The following is an 11,940-nucleotide window of genomic DNA, read 5'->3' as shown; positions in this document are numbered from 1 at the left end:
CCACAAAAGAGGGCCCCCCCCCCCCCAAGTGGGGGAAGGCAGAGAAGCCTGTGAAGGCCCCAGAACCTCCCCCCTAACATCAGGATGAGGGCCGAAGGTACCTGCACCCTCCGTCAATCTGTGGAGTCAAAAACATGCATTCATGCCTAAAAATAGTGATAAAAAAAATGGGTGCCAGTGCACAAACCTGGTAGGCCACCCTGACCTTCACACCCTTCCACACCCAACTTTACCTTCTTCTAACCAACCCCCACCCCTTTGTCCTTGCAGGAGATGGAGGCGTTGGGTCACATCTTCGCTGTTGCTGCGACCATCTATGACCTGTGTGACAAGGCCAGCTCCAACAAGAAGCAATGCCACCGGCTAAAGAAGAGGATCCAAATGTTGGTGCTGACTGCCGAGTCTCTGAATAAGCAGCAGGATAAGTCTGCGAGTCTGAAGACAGTGGTGAAGGAAATGGCCACCACACTGGAGAACGCCGCGTGTTGGGTCAATAAATATTCAGATCATGCGTGGTGGAAACGGCTACTCCAGGCCAACGGCATCAAGGAAGAGTTTGACCTGATCAACGATCGCCTGGGGGATGCTGCCACCCAGCTTTCCCTCCTGATGGCTGCCGAGCACAGGGGGAAGTTCTCTCGCTTCTTCACGGAGAACACCAGGAAGAAGCAAAACGAGAAGGATATAAAGGAAGACCTGGAAGAGCTCCGCACTTATCTCCACAGTAAGTTCTTTCTCCAGATATAAAGTAACAGGGTACATAACATCGAGGCCTTGCATACAGCCGATGCAGACTATAGCATAACATATACTGTAGACAGAGCCGGATTTACTCTCTCTGCTGCCCCAAGGCCAGGTTCCTTAATGCACCCCCCCTACCCGCCAAAAAGCCCCCCCCATGGAGAGTGGCAGACCTGTAGGCTGCATACAAAACAAGTGCTGGCTTCCCCGCTGTACATTTAGCTCTGCTTGCCCAAGTCAGGGCTAAATGTAGAAAACTATCCGCCCGGCCCCCGTAACTGCATGTCCCAGGCATCGAGAGATAGGAATTCCACACCCCTGCTGCCCCTCTACTCCCTGCTGCTCCTAAGGCCGGGCCTTGGTTGGAAATCCGGCCCTGACCATGACTGTCCCCTGTGTGCTAAGCCAGCTCCATACAGACATGGGGTGACCAGTTTGGTGGAGCAACTCGAGTATCCTGCACAGAGTCCTGACCTCAACCATACTGACCACCTTTGGGATGAATTGGAACACCAGTTGTGAGTCAGGTCTTCTCATCCAACATCAGCACCTGACCTCACAAATGGGACAAATTCCCGCAGACACACTCCAAAATCTTAAGCAAACCCTTCCCAGAAGAGTTGAGGATGTTCTAGCCAAAACAAGGGACCAACTCCATAAGGGGGAACTAACCCCATATTAAAGGAGAACTATGAGGGGGGTGATTTCCACTCACCTCATAGTTCTAGCCGACCTGTGACAATGAGACTGTCACAGGTCGGCTCAGTAGATCGGGAGGTGAGCGAACACATACCGGCGTTCGCTCACCTCTCGATCCTGTCACGGCTCTCTGCCGTGACAGGGGAGGGGCTGGATTCCCCTCTCCCCGCTCCGATCCTCCAGCGCTGACTGGCGGAACGGACGGGGGAGGGGGCGGGTACAGCTGGCTCGGCCTCTAGATAGGCAGAGCCAGCTGTCACTCACGCAGCTGGGCGGATCTCGACATCGATGTCGGGATCCGCTACGGCGTCTCAGTACAGCTCCCTATATACTGAGCCTAGGGTGACGGGAGGATGCTAGTTTGTGTCCTCCCGTTACCCTAAGGAGAACTATGGGGAAAAGCCCTGACCCCATAGTTCTCCTTTTAATGGCTATGGTTTTGGAATGGGATTTCCAACAAGCTCATATTGACATGCTGATTAAGTGTCAACAGACCTTTGGCCATATAGTGTTTTGTGACTCATTCCTTACCACTTGTAGGTGGAGTTTGGTGGCTGAACTGATAACTCCATTGACAAGAATAAGAGCGTTCCATAATATTCTCCATATTCCTTTCCAGCTGCGATTGTTCACATAAAAATAATTTTATTTTCATTTCTGTTTGGTGCAGGTCATGTGACCCGCTTGGAGACCGAGATACCCAACATAACGAATGCGATAAGCGACCTGAGAAGTAAAATGGATGAAATTAGTGTTTCATGTAAGTACTCAGAACACCGTCCCAGCCGCACACAGACAGGAGTATCGTCAGCCACTCAAAGTCCGCATATTCCAGATGTAGTAGAAGAAATGTCCTTCGTAATGGCTCAGAAAATGCTCAGTATTACCTCAGTCTTTAAAGGAGAACTATGGGGTCAGGGCTTTCCCCCATAGTTCTCCTAAGGGTCACGGGAGGACATAAACTAGCGTCCTCCCGTCACCCTACGCTCAGTATATAGGGAGCTGCACCTCACGGTATACTGAGATGCCGCAGCCGGGACTGATCCCGACATTACTGTCTGGATCCGCCCAGCTGTGTGATTGACAGCTGGCTCTGCCTATCTAGAGGCAGAGCCAGCTGTGCCCGCCCCCTCCCCTGTCCGTTCCACCAGTCAGCGCTGGAGGATCGGACAGGGGGGATCCCTGCAGGGAGCCGTGAGTGACAGTCACGGCTCTCTGAAGGAACATGATTGAGAAGTGAGCGAGCGACAATATGTGTTCGCTCACTTCCCGATCTATTGAGCCGACATGTGACAGTTTCATTGTCACAGGTCGGCTCGAACTATGAGGAGGAGGGATTATCACTCACCTCATAGTTCTCCTTTAATTTCCAGATGAGGAAAATGTCAAAGCCCAACTCCCAACTCTCTAGGTGGGCAGCCAAGGTATATCCTCAACCTGACATTGAAGAAGTGTCTAAAAAAAATGAAAAGTGCACATTCACCTGATAGGTGAGACAGAGAGTGCCAAGTATCCACAATGCACTGCTGCGGCATGATTGGTAAAGGAGGTTCTATAATAAAAGGACCTCATCCCAACGACTCCGCCATTACTGGGAGACTCAGTCTGAGTTTTCAGCCAAAGGGAGCTACGACTCTGGCTGCTTGCCCGGTGTTGTCTTTTTAGGTAACTCATAGTGCTCTGGCAAAGTGTAATGTTGGGGTTTCTTTCACTAGGTTCCAGGCCGAACTGGAACATCACGGAGATCCGAGCAACAGATCTGAAGCGAGGAGACCTAATGCTGGAGAGAGTGACCCACTCCCTGTACCGGGGAGAGCTCCACCACAGCCCTGTGGCCATCAAAGTGTTCAAGTATCAGAACATGCAGAGTGAAGAGTGAGTTCCTAAGAGATACACAGACAGGTCCTCTTTTTATCTCCTAGAAGGGTGGGCAGGAGGTGACTATTTCTGTTTTACAGGTTCATCCGGAAGACGTTTGAGTCCGAGAGCAAAACGATGAAGAAATTTGAGTGTATGAATATCTTGCGGCTCTATGGTATTTTTATTGATAATTCAGGTGAGGACACCAACGTAATATCTCTCTCCATGTCCCTGGGCTCTGTTCCTGTCCTCCCCCCTTCTGATCTAGACCCTCTGTAGCTTTGTTCTAGTATTCTGCCTCTGTTCCCATCCTCTCCGGTCTCTTATCTCTCTACCCATCCTCATCTTCTCCTCTCTACCCCGGTCTCCTGTCTCTGTTCCCATCCTCTCTCCTCCTCTCTGCCCTGGCCTCCTGTCTCTGTTCTCATCCACATCCTCCCTCTGCCCTCCCTTATCTCTTTTCCCTATCCCCATCCTCAGCCATTCTTCTCCTCTCTACCCTGGTCTACTGTATCTATTACCATCCTCATCCTCTCTTCTCCTCTCTACCCTGGTCTACTGTATCTATTACCATCCTCATCCTCTCTTCTCCTCTCTACCCTGGTCTACTGTATCTATTACCATCCTCATCCTCTCTTCTCCTCTCTACCCTGGTCTACTGTCTCTGTTCTCATCCACATCCTTTCTCTGCTCTGGTCTTTTGTCTCTGTTCTCATCTCTCTCCTCCTCTCTGCCATCCTTATCTCTTTTCCCTATCCCCATCCTCAGACACTCTTCTCCTCTCTACCCTGGTCTATTGTCTCTGTTCTCATCCTCATCCTCTCTCCTCCTCTCTGCCCTGGCCTCCTGTCTCTGTTCTCATCCACATATTCTCTCTGCCCTGGTCTTTTGTGTCCATCCCTATAATCATCCTCTCTTCTCCTCTCTGCCCTTGTCTCATTTCTCTGTTCACATCCTCACCCTCCTTTTCTTCTTTGCTCTGGTCTCTTCTCTGCTATGTCCTGGTCTCCTGTCCCTGCTCCCCATCCTTATCCTTCTTCTCTGTTTCAGGCCCAGAAACTTGCTACTCTCTGGTGATGGAGTTATGTGAGAAAGGAACACTACGAGAGCTGCTACAGGCTGAACCAGACTTGCCGTGGGATCGGAGAGTTGTTATGGCTCTAGACGTGACCAGAGCCCTGTACAGGTGCGCCGTCTCCATATTATCCCAACATAAGAGGCATTGAATCACCTGATAAAGCTGTTTTAGTACTCTGAGAACGCCGTTCGGCTATTGACTTAAGCCGAGTACGGCTGGCTGCGGCTCCCTTTGGTTCAGCCGAACATGCTCAGCATCTTCAGCTGAGCCGAAGTGAAGAACATGTATGACTCAGCCGATCCAACATCTGGATCGGCTGAGCCGAACGTGCGGCAGTTCACTTGCTGCCGTTTGCCCCTATTCTCATAGAACAGTACAGAGTGAATAGCTGAATGCCGCTAGGTGGGAATTCGGCTTGGGTAGTATGCTCGCTACCTCGGGACCCCTGGAAAAGCACTGTCCCAATGCCGAGAGCATGTGACCTGGTATGGTGCAGGGAGGGGGGCACTCGCTCCTCCCTTTCCTGCCCTGTCAATTTCTTTGGAGGGTGGGGTTCCCCCTTTAAATTCCTACCAGACTTAAAGCGTCTGGTATGGATTGGGAGGCCGAACGCACGCTGTTTTTTGTTTATCATTATTTTCGTTTACATTTGCGGGGAGAACGGTCTTCCGAAGCAGACCGCTCTCCCCGCTTCGGCTGTGACTTTGGCTCCGCCTATCCGAAGCATTTGCGTTTGGCTCGGCTGCTGTACGGGCTATTGTAAATAGGCCGTACAGCAGCCCTTCGGTGCTGCTGAACCGAAGGACTCTGGCAGCCAAAGTCAGCTGAAGGATTAGACGAAGCTACGAAATTGTTTTTGGAAAATTTTTCAGGGAAATGTTGACACATCGTTCCGGGAGCGTGAACACAGCTTGCCTTCATGATATCTGCACCATTACTAAACAAAGCCCAGATCCTTCAATTACAATTTTCTTTCTAACCAGGTTACATCAGACTGAAGTCAAAGCCATCCTCCATGGGAGTCTGAGCAGCATCAAGTTTCTGGTGGACGAGAAATACTGTGTAAAGGTACCTAAAATATTCTGATCAACACAAATCCAGATGAAATGTCCAGTATCAGGCTGGACTGGTATCATGTGGACCATTCAGGAGTCTTTAGTCACAGGGTCTATGGTTGCAACATTGCATTGGGAAGGAGCTCCACCAGAGAGGTGTGGACAAGCTCCTCCAGAGGGGTGTGGACGAGCTCCACCAGAGGGGTGTGGACGAGCTCCTCCAGAGGGGCGTGGAGGAGCTCCTCCAGAGGGGCGTGGAGGAGCTCCTCCAGAGGGGCGTGGAGGAGCTCCTCCAGAGGGGCGTGGAGGAGCTCCTCCAGAGGGGCGTGGAGGAGCTCCTCCAGAGGGGCGTGGAGGAGCTCCTCCAGAGGGGCGTGGAGGAGCTCCTCCAGAGGGGCGTGGAGGAGCTCCTCCAGAGGGGCGTGGAGGAGCTCCTCCAGAGGGGCGTGGAGGAGCTCCTCCAGAGGGGCGTGGAGGAGCTCCTCCAGAGGGGCGTGGAGGAGCTCCTCCAGAGGGGCGTGGAGGAGCTCCTCCAGAGGGGCGTGGAGGAGCTCCTCCAGAGGGGCGTGGAGGAGCTCCTCCAGAGGGGCGTGGAGGAGCTCCTCCAGAGGGGCGTGGAGGAGCTCCTCCAGAGGGGCGTGGAGGAGCTCCTCCAGAGGGGCGTGGAGGAGCTCCTCCAGAGGGGCGTGGAGGAGCTCCTCCAGAGGGGCGTGGAGGAGCTCCTCCAGAGGGGCGTGGAGGAGCTCCTCCAGAGGGGCGTGGAGGAGCTCCTCCAGAGGGGCGTGGAGGAGCTCCTCCAGAGGGGCGTGGAGGAGCTCCTCCAGAGGGGCGTGGAGGAGCTCCTCCAGAGGGGCGTGGAGGAGCTCCTCCAGAGGGGCGTGGAGGAGCTCCTCCAGAGGGGCGTGGAGGAGCTCCTCCAGAGGGGCGTGGAGGAGCTCCTCCAGAGGGGCGTGGAGGAGCTCCTCCAGAGGGGCGTGGAGGAGCTCCTCCAGAGGGGCGTGGAGGAGCTCCTCCAGAGGGGCGTGGAGGAGCTCCTCCAGAGGGGCGTGTGAGGAGCTCCTCCAGGACTGTGTAGATGAGCGCCACCAGGACTGTGTAGATGAGCGCCACCAGGACTGTGTAGATGAGCGCCACCAGGACTGTGTAGATGAGCGCCACCAGGACTGTGTAGATGAGCTCCACCAGGGCGGTGTAGATGAGCTCCACCAGAATAGTGTGGTATTCCATGAACTGCAATAGTATGTTTATACCTTTTAAAGAACAGTGAGACCCCTCAATAACGTTGCAGCAAGTGGGAGTTGCCGTGAACTCCCCCCATGAGGGATATGATCCATTTAGAAATATCAGTTCTTTTTGGCCTGACCCTCTATAATACTGTGACCCTCATATACTCTATTAATCCATCCATTGATGTCCCCAGCTGTCAGGATTTGAGCTCTCTAAGACGGAATCGTCTATCCGAAGACCCCCCAATTTGGAGACGAGAAAGAAGGACAGAGAGCTGGAGTACATAGCCCCTGAGACGTGGCAAGATATCAACGAGTACAACAAACACAGCGAGATTTACAGGTGAGACACGTCAATGTATCACCAGAGATGGTGATTATAGAGATAATTGTCATTTTATTTTAGGTGTGCTGCCGCTGCTTAGCATTCGCCCCTTTGTAAATTCTGCTCACCTATGCTGTCACCTGCATAACACGGGGCATCCCCAGGAGTGGGAGAATTTATTATGGGTTGTTTTTTGGTGGTGGGTCATGGTAATGGCAAGAAATCTACAGCTGGAGCTTCAAGAATTTTTTTTTTTTATTTTGGGCCGTTTTTTCTTTGATAATAATAAAGCAAAACAAAATGAAGAGAAATCCATGACCATTTCCCACCAAATGAGGACCAATTTGTTCTGAACAGAACAAGGTAGCATTCACCTGGACTCATTTAAGTAGTTTGAGGGCCCATTCACAGCGGATCTATTGCATTGCGATCTGTTTTTCAATGGATGATAACGGATTGGCACCATAAGATGGATAGGTGTGAATGGGGCACGTTCACACTGCTCTGTTCCCTTATGTCCTGTTAGACAAAACAGTGTAACATGCCCTTCCACTCAGCACAACGTAATGCAACGGATCCGGTGTGAACTAGCCTCATTCACACCCATTCATTTTTCAGTGCCCATCCGTCAACCTCTATTGAAAAACGGATTGAAATGTAACGAATCGGAAGGGAATCGGAAGGTCCAATTCCAAGTCCTCAGACCCTCCGTTGACTTGCACTTCCCTTCCGATTTTGGTGTGAATGCGCCCAGAATGAGTTGTTCAGTGTTACCAACACATGACAAAGCTGTAGAACTGGGTTGAGGTATTACAGGAGAACTATGGGGTCAGGGCTTTTCTCCATTGTTCTCCTAAGGGTCACGGGAGGACACAAACTAGCGTTCTCCCGTCACCGAAAGCTACAGCTCGCGGTATACGGAGACCGCCGCAGCCTGAATGGATCCCGACATTGCTGTCGAGATCCACCCAGCTGCGGGATTGGCAGCTGTGTCGCCCCCACTCCGTCCGTTCCGTCAGTCAGCGCTGGAGGATCAGACAGGAGAGGGGGGGAATCCCTGCAGGGAGCCGTGAGTGACAGTCACGGCTCTCTGCAGGGATGGATCGAGAAGTGAGCGAGCGACGGTATGTGTTCGCTCACCTCCCGATCTACTGAGCCGACTTGGGACAGTTTCATTGTCACAGGTTGGCTCAGATTATGAGGCTGAGTGATTTTCACCTTGTAGTTCTCCTTTAAAGTGACACTAAGCTCAGGAGTTACATTGTAAGAATCCATTCAGATACCCTAATTATGAGCAACAATGTATCTTATTTGTGTGTCACTCGGCTGTAGATCCTCCAATCATCTCTGACACTGTCCTTCCTTCTGGAGGGGGGGCTACGTCTGTTCCCCATGATCCCTGTGTGTGTTGTAGTCACCTCTCCAAGCTCAATCCTGTGATGGACTACAATCTCATGTTTAGTTTATTAATTTGTATTGAGATTGTAGTCCATCCCTGGGGGGGCGGAGCTTGGAGCGGTGACTACTTTACCACACACACAGGGACCATGGGGAACAGACGTAGCCCCCCTCCAGAAGGAAGGACAGTGTCAGAGATGATTGGAGGATCTCCAGCCGAGTGACACACAAATCCGATACTTTGTTGCTCAGAGTTCGGGGACTTGGAGGGATTTTTAAAATGTAACTCCGGAGCTTTGTGTCACTTTAGGGTTTGTTTTATCTCCATCATTGGGGATTAATGATCCAGCGCCTATATGGAGCCGGGAATATTTACATAAACTGGCTGTTTTTGTTTTCTGCTTTTAAAGCATTTGTTTTCCCTTTTACTTTCTTTGTATTTAAAATAAATAACTATATATCTTACATTTAATGATGTATTCATGAATATACTGTAGATATGGAAGTGACACATTGTTTCAGATTTTGATTCTTGTTTCAGATTTCAGTCATTGTTACTGATACGATCGAGCATTTCTTTCTCCATAAGCCCTCGTTCACACCTGACCGTTTTGTAGCGCGTTCTACGCTCGACGAACGCTCTACAAAACGGTCAAAAATATAAATTGCATTGTAGTCAATGGGTCTCGTTCCCACCTCGGCGTATTTACGCCCGTCCCTAACACCCTACAAAACGGCCCACCCCTGAAAAGGTCCCGGTACTACTTTGGGCCGTTTTGTAGGGCGTTTTCCATTGGGATACAGCCAAGTAGCCTTTGGAAACGCACGACGGTCGCGCATATGCAATACGCCTAGGTGTGAACGAGACCTTATACCACAATCTCAATCTAGTGTATTTCTCCGTGATGAAATGTAGAAGTAGTTGTTGGGAAATAGTGAAAACATTTCGGTGTCAGAATCTTCTCCCGCTGATCTTTTCTCTAACGAGAACTCCCCGAAATCTTTGAGAATTTTGTCTTTCACAATCTCTGTTAGGAAACTTCATCTTGTGCAACTCTGGGCGGCACCTCTACTGGTTCCTCATCAGATGAATGTTACATTGTAACCAGCACAGAGCAGATGTTCTGTTGTCCTGGAAACAGCCTCAGCGTTCTATCTCTGAACTGTCACAGCCGTGTACACCTATTTAGGAAAACTATCACCATAAGCATGAGCAAACCCTGCCAACAACCAGTTCTGACCTTGTTGGGTCTCATCAGTGTGCTATCCTGGTAGAGATGCAAAAAGCCGCTGCAAAATGAAGAGACCGCTCACAGTTCATTTGGGGGCGTCTTCCGGTTGTTTGATATTTCTTATAATTTAACTGTAAAATATTGTTTCTTTGGCAGCATGGCGTTAGGCTTTAAGACCCAGCTGCCCCACATATGTATACCGGCTGTGCAATCACTTGGCGCCCCCCAGCCAGGGGTGTATCTACCGCAAGGCAAACTAAGCATTTGCCTAGGGCGGCACTTTCCAGGGGGGGCAGCAAAAAATGCCGCCCCAAACCAATAAGGCGGTCAGGACCAGACTTGCCTTTGGGCATTACTGGGCACTTGCCCAATGGGCCGAGGCCAGGGGCAGCACAGAATCAGGCAGCGGCGGATGCCTAATTAGGCAAACTAGGCGGCCACAAGTTCCTAAGAGCGGCTGCCTTATTAGAGAGCCACCCGGTGGAGGGGAGGGCCCAGTGAGTTGCGTTGCGGCTGGCTTTGTACAGGAGGTGGAGGAGAAGCAGCGGGGTGGCTCGGGGCTGGCCATAGCATGTGATCTGATGGCGGGATGTCCCAGAAGCAGGCCGGGGGGCTGCAATGTATTCTTTAGATTGAGGTGCTGTGCCCGGGCTTAGTCTTGCCTAGGGCAGCGCAAAACCAAAACGCACCACTGCCCCCAGCACAGTGATCGTGCTGTCACTGGCAGCTCCCAGTTTATGACGGGTGGATGGGCTTCTGCTAACGTGATCACTGTGACAGCCAATCGGCAATCACATAATTGTGAAGCCCACCTCTGCCTCCCAATGCGAAGAATCTCTTAAAGGGCCAGCTGCTGCCGGATGCCTGGAGTTCATGCAATTTCGGATTCAAACAATTTGATCAGTTCAGGTTGGATGTTCGGTTTCGCCCCCAAATTCAAATCTCAACGCTAGCAATAAGGACGAGGATTTCGCACGGACAAGACATTCCCGTAAACCGATTCTTAGGACTCCTAATTATAAATGCAGCCAGGGGTCAGAGGTCCGTACGATGGCAATGACATTCCTCACCATTGGTATCCGATGACATTTGTCCTCCTTCTTCTCTTCCAGCCTCGGGGTGGTGATATATGAAATCGCTACAGGAAAACAGCCCTTTCAGGGTGAGTCTTATGACCCGACGATCCCAACCCAGTGTGAGAAACTCGGCTGACCAGATGCCTAATGTTAATCCAGTGCTGTGCAAAGGGTTCGGGAAGAAGGCTGCATAATGGGAACTCTATGAAAAGAAATAATGGACAAGAAACTTCCTAATTAATGCTGTAAATGGGGCATGGGGGGGGGGGTGCAATGACCTTAATGAAATCCATATGCGGTGTGACCACCCTTTGCCTTTAAAGTAGATGTGAGTGCAGACCATGTATGTTCTACTTGTACACTATGTATTATATACACTTGCCTGTTGTCGCATCTCAGTCCTCCATCACTTCCTGTCTACATGCAGACACAATGGCTGCATGACGTTTCTCAGGGCGGCTTTCCTGATGGTGACAACAGTGGACCATGTTTGTGTAATGTGTGTTGAGAACAGACACTTGTGGTCTCCATGAAGGCTGCTCATGGCAGGATCACCAGGGATTGTTTTATTAACAGCTGGAGAGTTATAAGGATTGAAAATGACATCACTTTTCGAGTTGCAGGGATTTGGGTTACTATTCTGACTCCGATTGTTGTGATAGCGATGTATCCCTTGTTGAGACCTCTATGCCTAGCCTGTATAAGCAGATTCAATCACTGCGGACATTCATCGTCAGATAGCTGAACTCACCAATAACGTTTCATCCACAAAGGTTGCTTTATTCTGCACATCAGACAACAGGATACAGCAGATGGGTGGTTTTCAGTATTATGCGGTCCAAAGATGATGCCTTTCCTAGGGTACTATGCAGTCCTGATTACATGTGGCTGTTAGCTGTGGCCATGACACAGGAAATACTGACCAACAATAAGAAGGGAGGGGCTTACATACAGAGGAAATGTGTCATCACATGAGGAAAGGAATACATAAAAAAACAAGTGCAATATCACAAAAGGCCACTAGATGGCAGCATAGGAACTAACATATAGAATGGCCATAGGAAAAGGATTAAGGGAAAAACACTATATAAATTCTATCTAACATTAAACTTCAATGCCCCATTGGGGCGGCACAGTTACATCTATTCTCAGTTAGTCATTTTCTTGCGGACACTTGGCGCATTCTCTGCATGTCCTGGTGGGGTTTGGTCTTGCAGCCTTCTGTCAATGAATCCAGAGTGATGGTGAAG

General features: G+C 50.5%; 1 protein-coding gene across 1 annotated transcript in view; it reads left to right on the top strand.

Annotated features, from left to right (window-relative positions):
• MLKL (mixed lineage kinase domain like) overlaps positions 1-11,940 on the top strand; it is a 23,742-nt gene that overhangs the window by 5,270 nt on the left and 6,532 nt on the right. The window contains exons 2-9 of the mRNA XM_018573393.1: positions 271-724; positions 2,111-2,200; positions 3,156-3,315; positions 3,399-3,496; positions 4,351-4,486; positions 5,362-5,446; positions 6,854-7,002; positions 10,727-10,776. Of these exons, the coding sequence (XP_018428895.1) occupies positions 274-724; positions 2,111-2,200; positions 3,156-3,315; positions 3,399-3,496; positions 4,351-4,486; positions 5,362-5,446; positions 6,854-7,002; positions 10,727-10,776 (1,219 nt within the window). The 5' untranslated portion in view covers positions 271-273. The remainder of the gene's footprint in view (positions 1-270; positions 725-2,110; positions 2,201-3,155; positions 3,316-3,398; positions 3,497-4,350; positions 4,487-5,361; positions 5,447-6,853; positions 7,003-10,726; positions 10,777-11,940) is intronic.

The sequence above is a fragment of the Nanorana parkeri genome, unplaced genomic scaffold, assembly GCF_000935625.1.
Source record: "Nanorana parkeri isolate BGI_ZX_2015 unplaced genomic scaffold, ASM93562v1 scaffold2363, whole genome shotgun sequence".
Lineage (NCBI taxonomy): Eukaryota > Metazoa > Chordata > Amphibia > Anura > Dicroglossidae > Nanorana > Nanorana parkeri.
The sequence above is the reverse complement of the archived record's forward strand: the minus strand, read 5'-3'. Positions and strand labels throughout refer to the sequence as shown.